General features: G+C 37.9%; 1 protein-coding gene across 1 annotated transcript in view; it reads right to left on the minus strand.

Moving 5' to 3' along the window:
- enox2 (ecto-NOX disulfide-thiol exchanger 2) overlaps positions 1-26397 on the minus strand; it is a 201707-nt gene that overhangs the window by 44899 nt on the left and 130411 nt on the right. Inside the window, exon 5 of the mRNA XM_008420947.2 lies at positions 8306-8461. Within this exon, the coding sequence (XP_008419169.1) occupies positions 8306-8461 (156 nt within the window). The remainder of the gene's footprint in view (positions 1-8305; positions 8462-26397) is intronic.

The raw sequence follows: 26397 nt of genomic DNA on the forward strand, positions 1-26397 counted from the left end.
ACAGAGAAAAAGGTGAGACAGGAGCAAAACAAAGATGCATAGCCCTGAGCTGAGATGTATAGTGTTTTAAAGTACACATAATATTACATTGTGTTCAATTTATTTGAATAAAACAGGAAAAGATTGAAAAAAAAATCGATTTAGCAGGAAAGGCATAAAACACCCATATTTTAAATAAATGTTATAAACATGAAGAAATAGTTGTACTTTGCAGGAGGCTATAATGTGATTAGCTTCTGTGACTGCACCACCTCACCACATTGAAGTCACAGACTTGTTTTATTTGGAGGGATTTAATGGTTTTCAATAAAGATTTTTGTGAATACATCTCTAAAAAAAAAGGTGCGTATTTGTATTAATTACCGTTTGCATAAATAAACTCCAGTACAGCTAATTCCTAAATAGGATGTTTGCAGTGAGGTGACATAAAGTATCCCCTAGCAATATTGGGAGAAAACAAGCATAACCATAGCAGTAAATTCAGGAATATTGAAGAAAGTAAGTTCAAACAGCAGCAGTTGATGTTTTTGCTACTTGAAACAGATTAGTTTATTTTTTTAATATAATTTTTTTAAATTAAAGAACTAATCTTTTTTTTTTTAAATCAACACATGTATGTAAAGAGAATAAAAACGTTTTCTTCGTTTTTATAGAAAATGTCACAAATGCATGTAGTTAGCAACTAAAAGATAAAAATACAACTTTACAAAAAAGGAACATGCTATGAACTATTATAGCAAATTTAGTGCCTTTCTTTTGGAAATTCTTTACATATGTTGCATGAAAATGCCTAGGAAAATCTATTAAAGCTAGAAATTATTACCTTTACATTTTAGGTCCTCAATTGTGGCTCGTAAAAGCTTTGGCCAAAAATGGTAAAGAGCCACAAGCGGTTCTGCAGCTGCAGGTTTCAAACCCCTGGACTAAAACCATATTAGATAAGAGACATTAAAACTTTTGTTGCAATCGCTAAAGGCCACTAGCTTTTCAGTTGAAAACCAACAACTAACCAGCAAGTTGACAATTACTGTTTGCAAAATTAATAGCGCGGCCTAAGGCAATGTCTTCAAGCAATTTAAAAGCAGTCATCTGGCTCACCTGTCCATCATTGGTTGGCTTAGATCATGATGTAGCCATAGCACCATCCTGATGATATCTTACAAAAATAGACCTCTTTTGTGTAAAACAAAAGAGGTCTTTCAATAATTAACACTTGAAAGGATAAGTGTTAATTACACGTATCCTTTCAACTTATTTAATGACAACCAGATTGTCTTTGTCCAGATAATTTTTTTTATAGTCATCGTGACTTTTGAATAGAAAATCTGGTGTTTTTCTCATCTGTGTCTCTGATTGCCACAGTTTGCAAAAGCGCAGAAACTATTTCATATTTAACTTTTAGAAACATTCCAGGTGTGGTTTCTAGTTATCGCTCTGTTCCTGGTGGTGGACAGGAATTTGGCTGAGGTAACATGGCAAACATCCAATAGACTCCATCGTGTTATGTCTAGATAAATCCAGCCTTTCTGTGGAGGTTTCTTAAAGAAAACAAGTAAGCAAACAAAATCATAAAGACCATGAAACACACCAGACAAGTCACAGAGAAAGCTGTTTATAGTTTAAAGCAGGGATAGGGTTTGAAAAAAACATCTCTAGTTTGTAAAATATCATGAAGCACTTTAGTTTTATTGGCATGACTACAAACCTACTAATACATGACCATCCACCTAAACTGAAGAGTCTGGAGGATAAAATCAGAGAAGCAGCCAAGAGGTAACTTTGTGAGAGCTGCACAGCTAAGAAGGAAGCCATTATTGAAAGAAAAGCATTAAAGTGTAGAGGTCAATGCAAGACATAGAAGAATATGGTCCGGCAAGTAGGGCTGGGTGATAAAAGTTTTGTAGTGACATTTTGTGGTATTATTGTGAAAACAATAAAAATGATGAGAACTATTTATTATTATTTTTAGGCAACCATATGGCAGTGACTGCATGACACTGTGCTTCTTTTGGATTTCACATAAAGAAATGTGATTTGTATCTCTAACTGCGCATCATTTAATCATACTTCCAAACTTATTGACATTTATTGATAGTCTCAATAAACAAACAGTGGAGAAAATAGTAAAACTAACAATCTCAGCTGTATGAACAGTTTTTGGAGGTCTTAAACACCATTAATTGGAATTCATCTTAACAACAATAAATCAAAATTTAATGTATGACAAATGATAAACAACATAATAAATGCCCATCCTGGTAGCAAAAGACAAAATCAAATTTTGGCCATTATGTAGGGCTAGGCATTTAATAGATAACGATATATATTGCGATAGACACGCGCCCAATAGAATGTATAATAATTTCACTGAACTCTGATCCAGAGTTGCACAGCATTCTGGGAGATGTAGGCAGAGGAAACGCTTTAGCTACTTAACCTCTCAAGGCCATTTAAGCAAGGCTGGGGGCGTCATCTAACTCACTCACTCTTTGGTTACCTAGCAACCTGTTGCAGATTTTCTATTGTGAGTGACATGCACAGCAGAAGTTTAATGTTTCACCACTATGCCTCATAACTGCTTAAGAATAAAAAACAATATGGGGTAAAGGAGTAAAACAGTTTGAGAGGAAGCTAGACATTTAAAACAAAACACTAATCAATGATTATCGATATGAACTGATATGAAGCCCTTATGCCCTAGCTTCATTAAAAAAAAAACTAGCTCTACGCATTACCTTGAACACACCATCACCATTGTGAAACATGGTGGTGTCATTATCATGCTGTGGAAATGTTTCTTGTTGTTGTCAAGTACTAGGAAGCTAGTCAGAGTTGATGAGAAGACAGCTGGAGATAGAAACAAGCTAAAGACTTGAGCCTGGGGTGAAAGTTCATCTTCCAGCAGGACGACCCTAAACACACTCCCAAAGTTGTTCCCTTGCCACCGCATGGATGTTGATGAAAGCAAACAAGTCTGCTCGTTCGTAGCTCAACGCTGCCCGAGGAGCCAGCCGGTATGTGTGGCCACCGCTTCACTGAAGAAAGGTGATCACCATCCATCAGCCTGACTCGATAAACACCCACTCCTGGAGCGAGGCGATGCCACAGCAGGGAGGCGTCAGCCATTATAGAGCTAACAGAAATGACTCTTAGACACACTCAAGTAAACATGTTAAGTTCATTTATGTCACATAGGAACAAACAGCAGGCAGTGATGTGAATGCATCTGGGTTTTTAGCACAACAAGCTTGAACCATTTGTGGTTGTTCTGACAATTCTCCTCGTTTTGCTGTGGACCAATAAAGTTAGATTGTCTATTTTTAAAGCCATTTAGCACACAGATGACTGAACAACAATAAGATGAGTCATGGATATTGCAACATCTGCAATCTCCTTTTGCGTATAGAGAAAAAAAAATCTATTATTTTTAATCCCATGAGCTTCGCATTTAGCTCCCAACAATTTCCACAGAGACCAATAACCAGTGTTTTGTTTTTCCTGTGACAGGTAAACAGAATGTGTAAAAAATGATTTTATCATCTGAAGAATATAAAAACCTCCCATGGAGTACCCAGGGAGCTTTGAATGAAAAAGATCAGCAAACAAAATCTAATTGATTCCACAGATCTAAAGTCAAGTGGAAAAAAGTTCACAAAGGATTTAGAAAAAGCAACAAAAGTGCTTTAGCAGAAAGCAGAAATGGAAATAGGTAGGGTGAATGCCTAGCGAAAAGTTAAAGTAGACGGTACAAAGAAAAACTAACTTCTCGAGGATGTAAATCTCAAGTGTGTTAAGAGGTGATGCACACTGACAGGATGAAAAAAAGAGGAATCGGGAGGAGAGCTGAAGGGGGCTGTTGTTTCTCAACTAAAAGGTCAGTGAGTGAGGATGCTGCACGTAGTGTCAGCTTGAGAGCATGCAGCCAGAGGGCAATGACTGCTTGTGATGGACACCATATGTGCAACCTGGCTGTCAAGACACAAGTGCTTTTCCTTTTGATGTTTGCTAAAAGCCTTAATGCAGCTAATCTGCAGCAACGACTAAGAGCCGGTCCTCTGCTGCCAACAGGTGACCTCCCAGGCTTTAAATTAGTTTAGAATCAGGTTGAATGGGCAGCTAAACAGGTAGATTGGTGCTTCATAAACAATAGTCCCCTTTTATTTGATTAATTCATGTTTATATAAGATACTTGAGCCAAAAAATAAAATAAGTTGTAAGTTTTCTTTTTTTTTTTTACGTCTTCATGCACCAAAAACTTACTTCACTTTCTTGATAGATTCTCCTTCAAAATCCCAACTTCACATCTGAAAGAAAGTCTGACAGCATGCGGTCTGAAATAATGACATGCCACTATAATATTGCACCTGTCTGCCGTGTCCCACTGGGAGAAACCAGAGCTTCAGTGAAACAGACGCTAAAACTTAAAATCCTCAGAAATCAAACTAAAGTACCACCCACATTTTACCTCTGAAAACTGCTGCCTCTTTGTGCATAAATCCAGTTTTAAATGCTGGAAAGATTATAGGACAAAAACAGTCCTAAAAATACAAAGTAAGGTAATCAAGTCCGTTTTTCTCCTCTCCCAGTGTTGCTGCTGAGAGTTGATGTCAGAGTATGAAATATTTTCAGTCCAGCTCGGTCATTTAATCTGCACTGCAATTTCAGGGTCTGTCCCAGTGACCTCTGATAGCAGGACTGAAATGAATTAAGAGATGAAATTTTGATGTCTAATACTATAAAAATAGAAAGGATCAGAGACAGGCTTTTTCATGGGTGCATAAGCCACAGTTCCTGCAGAAAGTAGCTATCCTTTTAACAGACCTTTTAAAAAAGCATTTTAAAAATTTTAAACATCTATTGTTCATACTGGTTCCTATTTTTAAGATTTAAGATGGCCTGAGAAATTGGTTGATGACTTTTTATCCGTTTGAATAAACCTGATTGTGACCTTTTTGCCTGTAAAACTCAAAACTCCTATCCTTGTTCAAGACATGAACACACCATACTGAGTGCTACAAAGGTACACTGACAAAAACATTTAGGGTGAAGAATAAAAGAAGAAAATCTAGAGGAAGCTAAAGTGGTGGGAAAACTGCTAACGTCAGAGCTAATTTTTCATTTAGCTTTTTAGCATTCTTGCTAACTTTAAAGACGCTTAGTGCACCCAGAATGCATTGCTGGTAAACAATTTAAAGCGTACAGATGTCCCGTGTGCTTTTTGATCAACTTTTTGACACACAACTTGAACTGTGCAATACTGTGAGAGCTCTGGGACCAGCTACATGTCTTGTTGTTTTCCCCAGTAGTAACATCCGGCTGTTGATCGTGTGCCGCGTGATGTGAAAAAATGTTTCCTTTGAAGTCTTCTGAAATACATCTATTTCATAATGGCTGAAAAACTATATCATCTCAGCCCAAAATCTTTCTATTGAAAAAAGTGTTTGTTTTTTCAAAATTGCCGTTTATCCAGTAAGCAAATATCATGTTTTCATTGTGCACAATTATATGGTTAATGGAAAAGCTGTGAGAAAGAGAGAGAGAGAAAGAGAGAGAGAGAGAGAGAGAGAGAGAGAGAGAGAGAGGAAGACTTTCTGCTGATATCAAAATGGATAAACAGAAAAATTGCTGTCAAAGAACAAGCTGGTTTAGAAAATGTTGGTCGAGTCAAGGTAACGACGGTAATTCTGTAGGGAGTGCGTTTAGTCTGAACACAGCATAAGGCTGATGCAGCGTCCTTAAATGCCAGTATAGAAGAAAATCCTGCCAAAGCAAATTTCTAAGCTGCACAGACGCATTTGTTGACTTTTTCAGAGAAAATGCCTTCATTTAGAGACATCCACTAAATATTCCAAGGAGATGCTCAATTCTGTACTCCTTTAATTTAAAAAAGACAAAAGCTTGACTAATTGGGTTTTCATTCAGGGGATTTCAAACATAAGGTGTTGCACCCTTATTTGTCCTTTTATTTCTTTATATCTAGCTTTTACTGTTGAAACAATTCAAGGACAAATTATCAGCAACTAAGATATCAACAGAAATACTACTGTGGCCATAGATTAAAGGCAAGTCATTAGGTTACCTGCATCACATTGGTTCTCAAAGACGGCTGATTGGGATGCCTTTCTATGGCAGAGATATTTATCAGAAGCCTTCATTTCATTACACCAATCCTAATTGGTTGGTGATTGTGATGTCAGCATGCCCTACGACGCGTCATGATGAAAAAACCTCTTCTATCGACTTATGGATGAGAGTATTGCAAACCAACACATGAGCTGCTTTTCTCCTGGCCCTTTTCAAGACTAATTTGTTCGAAGAGACACCATGAGGTTCTGCAGACCCTGGCAGCATATCTCCGAGGGTCACAGAGCTGCACTATCAATCCACCACCATCGTAATAGAAGGCGGTTCCCTCTGGGCGTCTCACATGGCAGGCGTCTGCCTGTTGAGTTAGTAGATTTTCATGAGAGGAATCAGGACCAGGCGGTTTTGCCCGGCTGATGAAAATACTGGGCCTTGAGATTAGCCGTTTCTTTCTTAAAAGAACAGAGAAGGCAAGAACAAAGATCTTATACGGAGATGGGGATCAAAACAGGGAACAAAGAGCAGGTTGTACAAAAAAAAAAAACGGAGGAGTGGAAAGATAAAATGACGGTGGAAAAACAAGAGGTGGGAAAGTAAAGCTGGACTCAAGATTGAACCCCACATCAAAAAGATATGTTAAACAAATTAAATGACAAGGAGATAAGAACTAAGTCTAAAACAAATTGAGCCATCTCGTTGACTTTTCCACTCATGTATGCATATCACGGCAGCAGCAACATGGGAAAAAAGTTTTACTTGTTTTAGAGATTGATTGTGACAGGATTTAAAGTTCTGGGGATTTCTAGACAAGCTGATCCTTTATTTAACCTTAGGGCGTGCAAGTTCTCCTGAAACTGTTCATTTCTCTTCCTACTCCTGAGAGGTGAATAAGAAAAAAAAAATATTTGCAGCTGAAGTTAAATTTTAATTAGCCTGTTTTAGGAGTTGTATATGTTTCTAAGGACTTACTGAAGTGAAAATACAAACTAGAGATATACTGTAGCACTAATGTTCTGTCTGTGCAAAAATAAAACCACTCCAAGATTTTGATTATATTTACTTTGAAAAATACACGTTTGTTGGAAAAACAATAAAATCCAAAAGCAAAAGGTGCCAACAATCACTCATAAATGACAGACTAAGTCACACATCTCTAGACAAATTGTATGCGTGACCTAAAAACTTCCACAATGTGTCTCTTTATATTATTAGCAAAGAACAAATTCAGTCTTATTTTATTATGAAAGACAGAGACAGATCTTTTATGCATAAAACTTCAGAAAGTTAAAATTTTCAATCCACTGAAAAATTTCCGCTATTCAATAAGTTACCGGGGGAAATATGCAAAGCAGTGATACCCCTCCCCCACATGATGCTGCATACTGTCACTTAGTTGGTTGGAAGACGGCCACAGACATGCAGTCTGCTTAAATCCAATACAGTCAATTTGATAAGATTATAGTAATCATATTGATGTACAATGAACCAAAACATACAACCAGAGCAACCCAGGGGATTACTAAAGTGAAGAAGTGGAATATCCTTGGATGGCCAAGTAAGAACCCTGACATGATTCCAACTGGGAATTTCACTTGTTGAGGATTAAACTTCAGACAGAAAGGTCCACAAACAGCAAAGGCCTGTTGGAACTTTAAAAATGGGGAAACCCAACATCTGGTGATGTCTAGAAGTTTTAGACTACAGGCTCTCATTGCCAGCAAAGGCTTTTCAACCACGTATTCTGAATGAACATTGTGTGTTTTCAGTTTTTTTAATTGTTCAATTACTTTTGAGGCCCTGAAAATAAAAATAAAAAATGCTTTAGTTTCTCACATTTTTATGCAATTCTTTTGTTCATCCTCTGAATTAAAGCTGGAAATCTGAGCTTCAACAGCATCTGTGTTGCTTTATGTAAAATTCATTGTGGTAACGTACAGAACCAAAATTAGATCTGCTCTGATATGGAAGGAGAGTTCCAACAATTTCATGGCCAACGTTGAGTCTAAAAAGCAAAAGGAAACGAATCGCAAGTTTTTATATTACAAAAACGGTCAGATAATACAAGCCTCTTATGTTTCAATCAATTTATTCTGGCTTTGTCAACAGAGGATGACCTCATAAAGATCCCTTTTCTTCTTTCTTTTGGCTCCTGCCCCGCAGCGCACAACGCTTCACATGTGGAAACAGCCTAAAGTAGGATTAGTTTGGTATTGTGACTTACTAGGGTTGGGGGGAAAAAGGGTGCAGCTCTTGCAGTGGATGATCTCCTTCACGACTGGAACGTCCTGGGAGACGGGTGTGGGCACCATGCCGAGGCCGGGCATCATGGGGTTTATGGGGGTGATTCCCGCCATCATGCCAAGGTTAGGATCAAAATCTGGAAGTGAGACAGACACAGAAATGTTGTAGCTCACCCCAGAACTCTGGTCCAATATCGGTTAAACACAAACAGAATCTATTGCATTGCAATCCAAACTATGTACTTTTCCCCCCCTCTGTGAATCAACATCAGTGAACTAGCAGCAGCCTACACTTAATGGCAAACACAGCCCCCTCATGAATAAATCATCTGTTAAACAACATGCATATTTTAAGACGTTTTCACTGAGTCACTCCTTCTCCGTCACCCCAGTTGCTTGAATGATGAACTCACAGATAATGTAGTTGGCTCTGAAGCCTACATCACAGATAAGATTTATTTGCAATATTGATTTACACAGTGGGGCGTGACTACATGGACACAAACACATGCATATAAACAACGGCGGCATCCGAAGCTGCCACAGCGGCTTTTTAAGTGCATTTGTGTGCCTGCGAGGAGCGTTGTGAAATGCAAATCACTGCATCCTGCACTAGGAGCCTCGGATTCACCTGCAGAGGATTTGGAGCTGACATTTATACGGCAGGTTGCTTAATGCGTATGCACCTGCGCGCGAGCATGCAGGAGCACCGCTCACTAAAACAAATCCTTCACCAGAAATTATGTGCACGCTGCACTATCCTAGATATGAGGAAAGGGGGGAAAAACTGCTTTACAGAACGTGGGATTTGCTGACTGCAAGTGAGAGTCGACGGAATCGGTATCATGATGTGCATAAATAAAAACCAACATGATGAATCAGACGTATCAAGACACGCGTCTTTAAATGATTTATTTTAGCTTGGACGTAAAAACGCCGGTGTGGGTTATTAAAAGCAGTCTGGGCGAAAGCAGCAGAGAGATGAGACCCTGGCTACTTTAATGTTAGACTAATTATAAATAACACTGAAACAGGTAACATGCAACAACTAAACTGTGTACAAAAGAGAATCATATAACTAGAATAAAACTGCAGTTCAATCCAAAAAGAATCATAACTATTTAAAATGACAGGAAATAGTTGTTATTGAGACGAATGCTGACATGTTTTCAGAGCACATTTTCTGCTTGCCGGAGCATAATTTGTATAGGTGCTGTTTTATTACGTTTGTGGTCTGTTAAAATAACATTTTGTAAAGTTTTCTGAGCATAAAAGCCTTTCATTTTTGTCTGCAGCAGCCATCCTGCTGTTCTTTACCCACTAATTTCATGGTAAAGTCATAATTACTACTCTTCAACTTAAACAGCATACATGTCAGCGCCTGTGTTGCAATTATGGTAGAAAAACGCTCCCTGTTTACCACTATGGCATAACGTACTGTGAAAACCTTAAAGGCAACTCAACAATTCTCACTTTGTTTTTAAAGATGTGTTTGAAGATTTTTATTATTGCTGTGTTTATTTTTTCTTTGCAGAGTCCCTTCAGGACTTGATTTGGATCAAAGCACAAAGTCCAAAACAAACAAACTAATGGAGGCCATGAAGTTATAAAGACTGCCTGAAGGGTACAGCCACAAAATTCAATGCATTTTATGTTCTACAATGGGTGCACCATATTTATGACCATATTTTTATTCGGATTTTTTTAAACTTCAAGCTGGACATACCTGAATGCTTAATGGATTTAAGCATAGCAGGTGATGTGTATCTGTATAATTAGAAGGTGTGGCCAGAGGAGGTCAACACCCTACATAAAGGTGTGCATAATTATTAGGCAGATTATTTTCTTTAGGCAACAAAAATATATATATATCTGACTCTTGTCTGTTACTACCCAATAGTAAGTCCCGCCCACTCCTCACAACTCTTTGGACTCACTACGGCCCAGTTCTCTGTCTAACAGGTCCGGAAAATNGAACTATTTTTAGCCTGATGCAAGACAGAAACTTCCCCTTTATTAAGGAAACCAGCTCTTCCTGTTTCATGACTCTCTTTCTGCCTGACTATGATTTTTTATGATTAAATAGAAAAAAGTAGAATTAAAGCAAAGTTTGCAGGACACAATAACAACACACACAACCAGATTCATTTTATTACAGTCTGACTCTAYTGTTGGGTCTTGATGTCACCTATGTCATTAATTTTACGGTAATTTTATTTATTATTACTATTAAACTAAAATCTCCAGCATGGGGAAGTGGGATGAGCTCGACTTTTCTCGACACTCTGAAGTCAAAACTTATCCAAAAGTCTTTTAGAAGGATGAAACTGCAACAATATTGAGGTTCGATCATGAAACCGTCAGACAATTTGCTGCACATATTCAACAGGGTTGCACCAAATGTGCTGAGAAAAGAAAGCTGAAAATTAGCCATCAAGGATTTCAGAAGACTCAAGTGTGAAGTCACCAGGAACCCGTTATCCCCCTGCTCAGTCATATTCCATAACTGCAACCTACCTAGAGCATCAAGAAGTAAAAAAACACACTTTCAGGTCCCAGAGACATTGCCAGAGTAAGAAAGGCTAAAACCCGACCACCACTGAACAAGACTCACAAGCTGAAGCGTCTAAACTGGTCCAAGAAATATCTGAAGACAGATTTTTCCAAAGGTTTTGTCGATGAAATAAGAGTCTTGTGGATGTGGCTGGATCAATAACAGCTACAGAGCTCAATTTCCACCAGCAAGGTGGAGGTGGTGTACTGGTATGGACCGGATAATATTGAAGATGAGTTGGTCGGAACGTTTTAAAGATGGGCTCAAAATAAACTCCAAACCTTTTTCCAGTTGTTGGACAGGAAGACTTTATTTAAGCAGTGATGCAGGAGGAAGCTTCTTGTCTCTTTTGAAGAAACAATAATTTTAATGGGGGACAACGCTCCATCACATGCATTCAAGTACTACAGTAAGTGGCTAGCCAGTAAAGAGACCCTTTCTCACCTGATACGAACCGGATTGAGAACGTGTGGACAGTTCTTAAACTGGATTTTCAGTGACGGAAACAAGGAAAACAAACCAAACCGGATGTGAACAGTGTCTGGGAGGCTGTGGTTGCTACAGCACAAAACGTTGATAATCAAAATGATTAAGAAACTGACAGATTCCATGACTGGAAGACCGATCACTTTGAAAGCAATGGTGGCTATGTTGATCACATTGTTTTTTTTAAAATGTCAAGACATGTTTATGGGAAACCACAGAGCTATTCGTTTCACTTAAACAGATGAAAATATAAAAGTGAGATGGGAAAATGTGTGTTTTTCATTTAGATGTGTAATAACTCTGCAGAATAAAAGCTGCCCAATAACTGTGCACATATTGATATTCTCTTAAGAAAGCCAAAATCTCCATTTTATCTTCTTAAATCATTCATGTTTGGGGTTTATTAACATTTTGGATAAACCACACTGTAGCTGATTAAGCAAAGATAATCCTCAATAATTAATGTGCAATAATAATTGTGCACACAGTGCAGTACAACACAAAAAAACGGCATAACTTTGTCTGAAGCCAGGGTGCACACATCTATCTTTTGGCTCTTCAGTGACAGTAAAGTCAAAGAAAATACTTCCTTCATATCTATTTGGCTTAAATGGATCCAGAAACATTCCCTGGAAACCAATTTCCTTTAACCACACAGCAATAGAAATAAATTGATGAGTTAAATGACGTAGAGTGAGGGAGAATAAAGAAATATGCACACTCCTAAAGACACAGATTAGAGTGCCTGGAAAAGGACAGGATGAAATAAATATATTAAGACAGATAAAACCGGCTGAAGGACAAAGCTGAGAGGGGGAAAAAATGAGCCCATCAAGTAAGATTAAAAGAAAATGAATGAAAACTATATATCTACTGATGACCTCAGCATCAGTCTCTAACCAGGTGTGAGAGGAACTGGGATAAGTATCTTTGTTGCTAGGCGATTGATTGCTTCTTCTCGTTGTAGTGGAAAGAAGAATAAAGATGGAGAAAAGGAGAGAAGATAAGAGGTGGTGGATTGAGAAAACTGCAACATCTGTAAAAAAATAAACAGAAAAAAACCCCTTTCAAAAATAAAGAATATCAACACCAAAAGCAGTGTTATGGGAGGTTACCCAAAGAAAACAATGTACACGGACCTTGGAAGACACACTTTATTGTCTGACACACCAATTCTCCAGTGGTATAAAGAGGATATATGCTTATGAGTTCCTACATCGATGGAAAGCAAACTAGATTTCAGAGCACATGGAGAAAACGATCTGGTTACATCAGGGTGCTATTTCACAGCGGTGCTGCTCATTTCACCACTAAAGAGAGTGTTTGAGTGCTGGTGTGTGCGTGTTCGGCTGTGTATTTATCCCTGGCCATTAAAAGCTTGGGACCTGAAGCAAAAATGTAGCAGAGCTGTGTGTAATAAAGGAGATTATTTACATCTTCCTCAGGATTTCCAGCCTTACAGTTCTCTCATCTCCATTTTGAACAAAATAGCTCGAGGACACGTTTCATCACTGACAATCCATTATTTCTCTCTCCTTCAGTAACAACTCATTATAATGCAAGCAGTAAGTGGACACAGATGAGCATGTAGTTTTCTGCATAAACAGCTGCTCTTACTGTTGGGATTTGCTGCTGTGATCCGGATTTGAATTTGGAAACGTTTTACGGTTCGGACGGCAGCGTGAGAATGAGCTGTTTTCATTTCTTCCATACAGTTTGCATCGTCATCAATGGATACCACTAATGTCAGTTATGTCTGGTGGGTCGCAGAAGAGAGAGAGAGAGGCAAAAAAAGGACTTTGAAGTGGTGATCACTTGAAAAAGAAAAACCTTACAGTATACTGTAAGGTATACTAGTAGAAGGAGATTATTCAGCTTCAGAGTCTTCTTTAAGGCTCTAGCAGATTTACATGCACTGACATTTGGTCATATCTTAAAAGAGGTCATGTGATCTCATACAGAGCTATAAGCTTATTTTTAAACTATTTAAATTGCATTGTGCTAGAGTGAGGAAGAAAGTGGCCAACTTCTAAGATGCTTCCAGACTTCCCCGGGATGGACATCCCCACAAACTTCGAACAGGGCGATCCTGAGTGAAGTTGCCAAAATAACCAACGAGGAATGTGTCAGAGTGCAAGTCTCACTTACAGAGCTGTACAAAATCAGTTTAATTTCTCATCATGTTTCATTTTTATTTTGTTTAATAAGTAGATTAATTTGAAGTATCTAAATAATGCATGTAATTTCAACAGTTTAATAGAAACACAACCTAAATAAATGTATTGGGATTAAAATGCAATTCATTAAAAAAGATCTTTAAACTCAATCAGTTTTTCCTGTGACTATTTGTCTGTCTTTTTTGTAGTGTTGTCACTCTGCTCCATTTAACTCAACAATGATGATTTTTCAGGATGTTCATCCTGTTTTTGACACAGATATTTTCTGTGATCCATTAAGATTGTTGGTCCTGTGCGTGTCTGTGTTGGCCTGCGATTAACTGGTGATCTGTCCAGGGTGGACCCCGGCACCCCACCCACAACTCTGTAAGGATTAACGTCTATGGACGACTGGGTGGCTTTATGAAACAGTTTTAAAACGTCTTAGTAAAAGCAAATCAATTGTTTGCAGATCTTTGCATAGACATTCAGGGATTTGACTCACTCATTATTCAGCTCATAATATTTCTATTTGTTCTTTCTGGTTCTTCCTGTGCAGACAAAAAATAGTCTCTTGCTACATAAACTCCAAGCATTGCTTCATATGCTGCTCGTACTGAACTACTTCATGTCATAGTGCTTAAAGAAAACAAGAGTCAACAGGGAAGAGCTTCCAACGTGACTCATTCTGAATTCATAAATTAAACCATATTCAGGTTTATAAATTCTATTCTAATTGACGAATGTTGTGATTTTGTGTTTTCCACATTTATAATCATAAGATCCTTCACTTTGCATGCTAAATGTTAAAGTCGACAACAATTAGAAAAAAGTAGGTCTGTTTGGATGGGTTGCCAGCAGAAAGCATTTTCTACTAAAGAGACGTTACAGCAAATTTTATGTTGTGTGAAACAAAACTCCTGGAAAAATGTCCTGTGTACAAATGAGACTGAAGTAGAAATGTCTGTGGAGACACAAATTCAAATCTCGTTGTGAAGAACAGTGGAGCAAAATTCATCCACAAGGATAATGAAGTGCAGACTAAATGAATACTTAAAGTGGCTCAAAAGCTTCGACAAACTACTGATTTATAAGGTATATATATTTTTTCCTTAGCATGCATAATCACACCAGCTGTGAGTTTGAGGTTAGGAAGAGGTCTATTAGTGTAAACTAATGCAATGTTAGCCAAAACAATGATTCTTACAACATATATTTTTAGGATAAAACCTAAAAAACAGTTAAGAGCATTATTAATTAGAAACCTGTAAACTACCCTGATACCCTGTTACTGTAAAACTACGAATTGTAACTCAGTTTATGACACCAACATTATCAATGCTACGCAAGAGTAGGATGTGTGAAACAGAAGAATGGAAAGTGTAACGAGACCCTCAGTCTATATGTAAAGAGAAGTATGACAGGAAAATAAGTTTTCAACACAAGATAACGTGTTTTCCTTTCTGACTAAAAGTATGTGAACCTTTGTGACGTCGCCTTGTTGTTTAAAGGAGAGCGTATGCTGCAAACTGCTCTAGTTTCTAGTTCAAACTGTTTGCAGTAAGCAATCATTTTAATGGTGTCCTACAAAAACTCTAAGATGTTTCATTGCCATTTTAAACATCCATTCATTATCTTCAAATATGGTTTTTCACATTAGCTCCTGCTAATGGTATTCCTCAATTCCCCACCATGCATTGCAGGTAAAGAATTGGTGACCTCCGTGGGTGAGAAACATAATAAAGATATACAGTTTTTTGAAAAAAAAGTTGATGTTTTTTTTTTTTATGCATCACAAACAGCTTTTAGCCTAATACGAAAATTACGACATATTAAGGCCAACATTTTCAACTCGTCAGGGATCCGTTTAACACCCCTGTTGGTAATAAAAAGGTGGCGAGTCAAGTAGCAGTTTCAGAAATTATTTCTGCAACAGATGAGTTCAAAGTTCAAACCCTAAGCATTGACAGAGCATAAATGAACTTTTATTGCCAATTTTCTTTTACGGCTTTCTTCTGTAAGTGGTTGAAATGACTGTATTGCTTTCCTTAGCCAGGCTCACTCATGTAATAGCAATGTCTTGGATGATATTTTACCTAGCTCATTTATTGGCTGTCATCATTTACTGTTTCCCCTTAATAGAGTAAGCGCTCTGACACAAACTGCATTACAGGAGATCAATACGGCTTTAAAATCGATTAATCAATGTTGTAACTAGATTTAGTGTGGAAGATAAATGAGGTTAATAAGCAACATCTACCACTAAGCATAAATAGGCAGCTGGAGAGATTCCTGGCAAAAATCTTAAGAAAAAAGATCAACAACTAAACAAAACTAAAGAAAATCCAAAGTCCTCAATGAAGCATTGTAGTAGAACAGAAACAAAATGTTTCACACTTTTACCACATGACACAATGACTCCAGCCAAAAGTAGACTCTGTAATGACTAAGATGTCTCATGAATTTAGTAGAGAAGCCTTTGGAACAAAATGTTCTTGGAAAAATGTGCTGTATTTAAAGTAGAGAAAAATAATTTTGCCTTTTGAAGGCTAACTGGCCTGCTTGTTGGCTTTAGCTTCACTCTTTCAGGAAAAGCTAATAAACATCACATGTCAAAGTAAAGTCTTAGGTCTTTAAGAGCCAAATGTTTCATCTGTAAAGAAACTCATCAGTGAACTAATAAATACCGGCAAGGCTTAATAATTGATGCCTATTGAATAATTCACTTTAGGTATAAGCCGTACTGTTAGCCATCATTTTGTGCATTTATAGTGATGGAGGAGGGATGTGAGAGTACGCTTTTGTAGAAACTCCACAGAGAGGTAAAGAGCACAGAGCTTCTCTTGAAGAAGAACAATAAAAGAAACCTGCGGCTGGTTCCACCCACACGTGGCCACGCATCCGTCTGATCCTTTTTACCAAGCTTGTCAATGAGCTTTGCTTTGTATTTTCTGTCATGTTGGAGAACTGAAACTCGCAAATGCGTCTTCTTGCTCTGAAATGTGCCAACGGACACGTGTGTGACTGCCTCTGAGATTATTACACTCATTCTTTTTCCTTCTTGTTCCTTTTGATCATGTCCTTTTGATGTTAAACTCTGTCCTGGAGGTCTGTTCAAAGTAATTGCATTTTGAGTACCCTGTAAATCAGAATGTGAAGACAGAAAAAAAGTCAAATTATTGGAAAAAAAAGACTTGATTGTGTTAAGCCCTTAGCTATTAATGTCATCGTCTCCACTCCTCCCCTTTCCCCTCCTCTTGATTTCCAGGGTAAACGTCCCTTCTAGCTCTCTGCAGTGGGTGGGAGGTTGAAGGGACGACAGGCAATTGCTGCAAGGGTTTCTGAATAATACCCTCTAATGAGGCGAGATAGCCATGCCACCTGGAACCCTGCCAGCTGAAGCCTCTCACAATCTCTGCCAGGAGTCACCATCTCTGCTTTTTCATCCAAACATCTCCAGCCTGATTTCTTTTTACTGCAACCTTTTGGGTGCCGTTGCCCAGGGTTCAAAGAGAAAAACTTTCCTTCTGTCGAAAAAGTTACACCATTGCCTGAATTTATAACATCTAAATAATAATCAATCTCTTAATATCTCTCCGTGGAACCTTTATTCTGTGTCTGCCACATAAGCCTTTAACTAAACCCGGCCTTCAATGGGGAAACATGGCTGTCGTAAATGGAGAAGTACGCTCTGAAAAGTCCCATTTCAAGAGCAGTAAAGCTGCAGCTCTGTTTCTTTCTGATGTACTGCAAAGCCTGAGGTAAGGAGATCTTCCACCGACATACAGCCACAGCCATCACACATTTAGCTAATGCATTTCAATAAATTTAAACACTACGGAGAAGTTATTTTATCTTAGCAACCCAATTCAAAAACAAGCTCCTACATTAACATAGAACTGCTGCACACAGTGTGATATGTTTAACACCCTGCTGGGAAACGGAATCGGCATCTCCATGATGATCGTCAGGAGAGGAAAGCATGAAGAGTTGTAACATCTAGACTGCTGCAATGTGACCTTCAACCTTCACCAGAAGAAAACATGGCTCCCCAGAGTCATGACTGTGGAAACTTTACACTGGATCTCAAGCAACTTGGATTCTGTCCTTCTCCACTCCTCCTCCAAACTATCGCACGTTGTTTTCAAACGAACAAGTACAGCACACCTCCCCTATTCATGATACAATATTCGAAAATTCAGTGTAGTGTAATTTCATCTGAAAAGGAGGACTTTGAGCCACTGAGCAAATACTGCGTTGAATGAAGCTGTAGGCCACGTCTCCTGCATCTTAAAACAACTGAATGATCTTCAAAATCTCCTCAGGTCTATTGTTATCCACACTGCATGCTTTTCTAACAGCTTTTCCTTCCACTTAACTTTCCGGTGATATGATTAGATATGGCACTCTAAACAGTCAGCTTCTTTACAGGTCATGTTAAGCATTTTAATGTTTTTGTGGCAGTAGTTCAAGCTCTTGCTGAACTGGAGAGCTACAGACTGTTTCATTCTGGGTACACAGAGGAGCGTTATAACAGGTCCTTCCTCTCAGCAGCTATGAGACTCTATAATCATCACTACTTTCAATAGACTCAAATATATTTGAAGTTTTCTTATTTACAATAACATCACCTGTTATTTTTATGCACATTTTTATGCACATTTTCATGCAGATTTTACACATTTTTTCTTTACATTACTTGACTTAATTGCACATTTCTTTTTATCAGAGTATGCCATTTTTAATAATGATACAGTACTTACTTAACAATCTCATTTTGATTTTTATATTTTTACTTTACTTTACCCTTGTGTGAATATCCTTTCTTCCATTTACCTTAACTTATCACTGTGAATTTCCTCACTGTCAAAATATATTTCTATTATATTGCATCTATTGATCATATGTATTATTCAAATTTTTTTGAAGAAGCTGAATTATAGGGGGGGTGTAAATAAAGGTTACTCATTAAAATAAACAGACAAACACTTAAAAAGTATTATTCTTTTTATAACAAATCTACAGCACGTCAGTCTTACTTTTAAAACTGAAATTACTTAAGTAAATTACAATTATGATTATATTCAAATTTATGGAGATCTGCCTCCATTTCTTGATGCTAATCCAGGTAAAAACACGTGTGGGAATAATCCCTTAGTCTTAAAATAACATATAAGGGATTTTATCAATGAGTATCTAATGGTGCATGACATTAACTTTCCACATATTTCACTGCGTATCGAGCATTGGGGTTTGCAGCGACTGTGAGGCACAGATGAGGGTGAGTGGGATGTAACAGACAAAAGGGATGCTTGTTTATTCAGTGAACACTTGACAGCCCCTGGAAGCTGCTTATCTATTCTCCAGAGTGTCTGAGCACGTGTGTGTCCATGCAAAACTACGTGTATCTAAATTAATTCTGATAACTTCAAAATACATGTGTGAAAAACTGAGTGCTTTCCTCGTGGTGGAGTGTGACTGTGACAGCCGACACTTTAATGATTTCACTGGAGAGCAGATTTAAAGAGGAATAAAGCCATACACTCGAATAAGAGGTATGATTCTAGCAAAACTGTTATATCTAAGGCTAACATTCCTGCTGAGCCTCTTTTTGCTTAAAAGGGTATTCCTGAATTGAGCTTGATTTTTACCTACCAAAATTTGATGTTTTTCATTTATTAGGTGAAGACAATAAATCCTCTTAGAGTTATATTGCATTTCATACATCACAATATAGGTTTGGCAGGTTAAACGCAACTTGAAGCTAAAAGAAAATCAAATGCAAAGTGGAAAACGAATCAAAACCAAGATGCTTCCATAGAAAAGTAACAGTCTGGTGATGCAAATCAAATACATCATTATCAGCAGGCTATCACAATAAAAGCATAAAAATGTGTGTTACCACAATGCCAAATGACTTTAGGAAAGGAATTGTTAAACCTGGGAATGGTTATATGGCCATTTGTGAAATAAAGACATTCATTCCACAGTGATGAAGAATATTGGACTGGATTTCCCATCAAAATGACCTGAAGGTCAAAGGAAATGCAAAATCTAAACAGTTCTACTTTAAATCAAATGTGACCCAAGCCGTGTCACGACAATGATCCCAAACAGATCAGAAAACTTCTACAAAACAGAACGGCTGAGAAAGAAACCAAAGCAGAGGGTTTCAATGAGCCATCCAAGGCCCAAACCTCTAACTGTTGTGGTAGGACCATAAGAAAGCTGAGTAAGCCTCAATTAACTTAAAACATAAAAAAAAATTAAATATGCACAATGTGAGCCTGACAAATTATGGCTTTACCAGGCACAGAATCATGGGGGTTGTTTTTGTTTTTCACTCTCAGCTTTTCCAGTTTAGCCAATTAAATGGAATCTATGGAGTATGGTTCAGTACATTTGGGGTAAGATTTAAATACATTTTTAAAGCTGTTATAATTAACATTTATGCAAAACTCAAACTAATTAGAAGGTGAAATAGAGGTTAGCAAAAGTATTCCATGCACTTTCAGATGAAGGGGTTTCTCACTAATTTTGGTGTAGACATTCTTCCCTCAGCTGTGTTTACATGATGATATAACTTTGTACGTTCAACCACAGATGCTGTACTTCAGGTTCAAATGGAGATAAATAGAAAAACAGGCATCAGCAGACGATAAAGCAGAGCTGTTTTCAGACTTCATACGAAAAAGGTGGTGGCTTTTCGTGAGATGGTGTTTCAGTGGCAGACCAAGCCGAAATGACATGTGAAACATGCTTCAACACATTTCACTTTCTCTCCATTCTGCTTAGGTGCTGTTAAAAAGTGCTGAGTTCCTGCATCAGTTTCATGATGGTTTTTGCAAAGGCAGCTAATTTATTTTTTCTGGCATCACGTTGGCATGACTGTTTTTGAGATAGACAGAAGCTATGACAAGGTTTCATAAACGATGTAATGTAGCAAGCTGTGAAACGTAGTGTAAAAACTGATAGTGGGACGTTCATAGCGAAGTAAAAATATGTGAACTTTTCAGAAAACCCCTTAAGTAACTGTGTCTGGAAAGCATAAGTCATTCTCAAACTTCTGTTGCAAACTTTGTAATTAAAAAAATTGCTTTTAACTTGAACTTTTGTGCCATATTTTTGGCTTTAAAGCATCAAACACCTCCTGCTGGGTAGCGTTCATGTTAACTAGAGCCAAAAACTTCCAGAGTCATTAAATAGCAAACAAATGTTACTGAGTGCTATGATTCAAAGTAGCAACATTAAAGACTGTAAAGCCATAAAAAGATGGAATCTACTTGTGAAGAATATACGTCAAACTAACTCCAATGAAGTGCCGTGTACATACAAGAAAGCAGTAACATAAAATATGCCGTGTTCGATAATAAAGACCAGGTTGGGAGGTCTGGAGATGGATGTAGAAAAACGCCTGAGCTTTACATCTGGTTCTGCTTTGTCGAAGGGAAAACACTGATAAACGCTGGGGAAACACATAATGAACTCCGCTAGAGGAGGAGTTTTTTGTTCTCTCTGTCAGATGTCAAATATGTGAAAACCAGATGCTGACTCCTACCGATTCCACAACGTAACAGGGATTTTACTCACCAAACCGCAGACACCATGATGTCAGAAACAAAGAGAGGGGTCACAATCACTCAGAATAAACTTCTCTTCCACTGTAGCCACAAAATGAATCCTTGACTTATTTCTGACCTTGTTTAGCCAGAGAAGAAAATGACTCTGCTGTCTCATTCAATTCAGAAAGTTTGTCTTCTTAACTCCTGACTGAAAAAGACTAAAGATTCATGTTGCTATTTACGCCTCCGACTTCCAGAAAACCAAATGTGCTATTCTATAGTCGAAACCGACTAAATGTCTAAAACATAACGGAACAAAAAGCGTTCAGCAGCACAACTTAAAGATAAAAATCAATCATGTTAAAGGTTAAGAAGTGGAACATTCAACTGCAGCTATAACCAGAGCTGAACACCAGATCAATATTTATTTTATTTTTGGCAGAGATACAATGAACCCCTCCTTCCCTGTCAGATATGGGTCAGATTCCTTACAGTAAACTATCCTGAAGTCTGGCCTGTAGATCAATAATGTGTTGGGATGTTGGTTCCCAGCTGAGACACAGTGTGTCCCTCTGTGTCATCTTCTCAGATGATTTGGGTCTCATTGCTTCCAGCAGCTTGGCCTTGTAAACACGTTACTGTGGCTGCAGGCTCTTCGTGCTGTCCATCAATTGTGGCTTGATAAATGGGAGGTTTTTGGAATAGCTTGTTTTCCAGACACCAAGAATCCATTAACAAATTGCCAGAAAACAGCTAAATGATTTCTTTTAGTGCTTTGACATTGTCTAGAACCAGTAGACCCAAATGCTAAATTAGGCGTAATCATTAAGCAATTATTACAAATGGTGCTCAACAAAGAAGCAACCACATCCTGCAGAAGGACTGGGGAAGCTAACTGGACTGAAGTCACAGGAAACCGATTCATTTTATTGTTTAAGGCTATCATTGAATATCTACACTCATGAATAATTATTAAACATTCACAGTAAAAAAGACCCGTTAAATTCTAGCATTGCTAAGAGATTTTGTCTCTGAATATGTTGACATTACAGAATATTTTACACCTAGCTTTTTTATTTTTATCAAATCTGTTACACTAATCCTGTCTCGGTATATAGTTTGGATCTGGTATTATTGGGAAAAAAAAAAGTTAATTATGCTGCTTATCATGCAGGTACAAAGTGTAGCTGTATAGCTGACAGTGTTTTTATGGTTCAGTCTTATTAACTTTCAAGACTCAAAGCAACGGGTAAAAGTAAATAGTTCCCGAACCGGAAAACATGCTATTGGCAAATGTTTAAATTTATATATCAGAATAATAACCAAAAACTTAGCGCATCGGTGCAACTTTACATTGCTGTACAACTCTTGGTACCATTATGACTGATGCTTGGATACGCACCACAATAACCTCTAGTACAACAACATAAATCACACAGCGTGCGCAATCTTTTCTCCTGCCTGTGGCCTGAAACGCATCTCTCACTAAAAACACAAACACTTCCCTAACACAAATATAAGAACACAACGACTTTCTAATAAACAGCCGAGCTCTGCACATCTGCAGAGACAAAACTGTCATCATAGTTGATGTGTGCTGCGTTTTGTCAGGCTGCAGTGTTGACGTTTCTGCCAAGAGCGGTCCGTTTATCCAGCTGTCTGTCTGGATAAATCCACCTGGCTGAAGGCAGGAAAAGACTCAGCTGTGGGAAAAATAAAAGACGTGAAATCTCGACTAACTGTGGATGAAACAGAAGCAAACTTGAATGTGGCATGAAAGCCTTGAGACCCAACAGACTTTTACTGAAAGTGCCTAAAACAGACACAACCCTCCACCATAAAGCTGAAATCATTTTAATAAAACAAAAACATCAGAAGGTAAGGATAAAGGAAGTGACAGTGAATCCTTCCCTGTAGTTAAAAGGTGAAAGAAAAGGAAGAGATGATGTACTGTCATGATAGAGAGTCAATAGCTAATCTACCTGGATTACTTCAAAGCTGAAGGTGCTTTGGGAAAATATACGGCCTGACAGGCTAGAGTAAGACTTTGTGACATTGTTTGAACGTGCTGAAAGATTTGTGTTCAAACTTTTCTTTAAAAAAAAGAAAGAGTTCATGATAAAACTTGGCTGGTTGTTTAAAGGCTTCTAGCCTGTTTAGTACAAAACTTATTCTATAAAAGACAACCTGACAGTTGAGGTTTGGCTCTAGAAGCCAACTTTGAGGTACTTTGCCGTTAAACCTTATCGTAAACTGTGAAAAGAGAAGAGCGAGAACATTTTCACATTTCTCCTGCGGCTCAGTAGGAAAGCTTTTCTTGGCGTGGGCGATTTAGAAAAGTGTGGGAACTACAGACATGTATGTGATGCACAGCAAAGAAGTTCGCTTATCAAAATTATTTAGTTAAAGTTCGTTTGAGGAACAGAAACTGAATGAATGTGGAGCATTTAAAGTGCATGCTTGTCGTTTCTCATAGTTGGTCATCTATATAATGTAATAGAAGGTCTGACTGAGATCTGCAGTGAGAGGAGGATATAAACAGCAGCGCTTTTATTGCGGTTCTGAGTTAATGTAAGAACAAAATGGGGAAAAAAGGGGATTCTGGAATGAAATAGACAAGAATAGTTGTTATTTTTAACACCAATACTTCTCACTTCCTCTCCATCTACCTTGTAGCTGAACCTTTAGTGCCTAATGTGTCATACGTCCTCATTAATTTAAAGCTCTATCAACACCTTTCTCACTGTTAAGGTAAGAAGTAATTACTCTTCTGCTAGTTGATTGTAGATTTGGTGTTTCTGGACTGCACACTCCTTTTGCTCTATTTTCTAATCAGATAAAAGTAATCACATTTCCATTATTTAGTTAACCAGAAAGGAGATGAATGATGGGCGTTGTGTTGAGGACACTGCAATAAGCAGTTTTCCACTTGTGAATAGCACTCCTTTCGACATCCAAGTTGTGACGCCAACTGTGAGGTTCTGCTTTTTTCCGTTCACATCAGCGTAAACACATTTGGTGGCAAATTACAGACTAATGCTTCAATGCTTATCTTGGTTAGATAAGCACTGAGAATGCCCACCCCCAAACCCTCCTAAAAAGCATGTAAGCCTCATATGAGCTAAAGTTCTTCATTCATTGTAAATAAGGAATTGAACTAAATACTAATTATACATACTTTTGTCAAATTAAAAAGACCCATGCAACCCAAGCGACAACAAGATTGCATTTTATTTGCTCTTTTTTTTTTCTATGAGTAAGTATTCTGCTTTTTGCAAATAAAAGATTTTAGTTTTTATTTTCCCCAAAGTGGATGTGTTTTACTTGGCCAAGGTCTCACTTTCTGTGTCACTCGTGACATTCTCGTCACATTGCTGCTTAGTCTTGATCAAAATTCAATCCAGTTGTAGATGTAGTCGCAGCTGCAGAAAGTTTTACAAAAGAAGCCGCTTGCACTATGTTTGCCTTTGTTGTTTTCTTGTTGTGTTTATAGCTAACGCGGTGTGGTGGCTTTATGCGCATGTTCATTACTCCATATTCAGTGACACTTACAGGTCTGGGGGAGTAAAAATAATGTTTTGGGCCGATCTCCGTTTCTCCATGTGGATGAAAACAATTCCGGAAACGGTCAACTTTGGACAAACTTAAGCTAAAGCAAGCATAAACATGTTAAGATAAAAGGAATTAGAGATTTCCTAACAAGGTATTGCGACCTAATTGTCTTTACCGTGTCTACTGGTGGCTGTGAATGAGTCATTTGGTTGTTTTTCTACTTTTATATCAGTTTTTAATTACTGACTACACATTGCTATCTTTTGCACATGTACAATAAAGTGGTTCATTCTGTGTTGGATTGATATAACTTTTATAAAGTCTAGTAAGGAAAACTACAGATGTTAGGCCACCACCCTATGAAACTGGTTCAAATCAGGACACAGTAGTCTAAACCCTGTGAATTTGAAATTGCAGAATAAAAATCTATTTCCAATAAACAATACATGATGTGTGACATAAAAAAAAAAAGGTCGGAAGAGTGCAAACACCCGTGTGAGTGCAAAGCCTTTGAGCTGTCCTCCCCAACATTAAGATCTATTATTGAGCTTTTCTTTTCACGTCACATACTGTAACAGAGACCAAAGCCAACTGGTTATTTCAGCTGGTTGTTTTAGAAAAACTGTCAGAGGACTTGATTAAGTGTAAGAGCTGTTTCATTAACTTTCCTCGCAGCGGGTATTTCAACTTAAACAGAGGTGCAGCTTTATAACGTCGCTAATTACTGCGTTTCATTTATGGTTGCAAGCTTCACGGTTCTGACATTGCATCACTGGTGTAGCCTCCATTAGTGATATTAGTTACAGGAGCGCTTTTCCTGCTAGGGAGTTAAATGGCTGCTGTAAAAGGTCTCAAACCGCTGCAAATAAAGTTCAAAGCAAGGATGCCAGTGGGGGTTCATCAGCCTCTATCACAGACATTTCATCTGCAATGTCGACTCTAGGTAAGATGCGTTTATGTTCGCTGCCTAGGCTCCAACTACATGATTTTCTCCTTTTAACAAATTTTTACGACGTACGACGTTTAGTTTGGGTTGTTTCCTTGTCGGTTTGATTTGTTTTCTACAAATCTAAGAGCTAAAACCAAGGATTATATTTGCAACAGGAGATCAAAAATGCTACTTTTTAGACGCTAAACGTATTAGAGCAATCCCTGCAATAACCGAGTTTATTGCTCTCCTGATAATAATCATATCTTGTCATTTGTGAGCATTTCTTCTAGGGGTTTACTTTCACCGCTGACACGCGAGTCTAAAGCAAACATTTCATGCAGTGTGGCGTTTAGGTTGACTGTGTGAAAAAGAAAATGAGCCGGAAAAATAAACTGTCTTGTTCAGATATTTAAAGGCTCAGATAAGCCTGAAAACCCACTAACATTATAACATTTTTTTTGTCGCTTTCCGCTTTTATGAAACGCTGCTCCTTCTTTGGTTGAAAGGCTTTTATTTACCACGTTTCAAATATATCATGCTTACATTTATGTGTGTGACAGCATGAAAGTATGTTACCCTTACTCTTTATTGAGGAGTGCGTTTGGAAGGCCGCTCATCTGCGCGTGCTCGCAGACACACACATGAATCTGCACACACAGACACACAAGGCTGGCGTGTTTCAAATATGAAAGTGCATTTCAGCTAAGAAGTGGGAAGTGATTTATAAAAAGCTTTAGGGAAAGGCTTCTACCGAGGAGAGAGAAAAGATGCAGCAGAATGCCTCTTCAGAAGGGGAGAGTGGGAGGGTGAAGCTGAACCTAATGTTATAGAT

Source organism: Poecilia reticulata, linkage group LG10 (genome assembly GCF_000633615.1).
Source record: "Poecilia reticulata strain Guanapo linkage group LG10, Guppy_female_1.0+MT, whole genome shotgun sequence".
Taxonomy (NCBI): domain Eukaryota; kingdom Metazoa; phylum Chordata; class Actinopteri; order Cyprinodontiformes; family Poeciliidae; genus Poecilia; species Poecilia reticulata.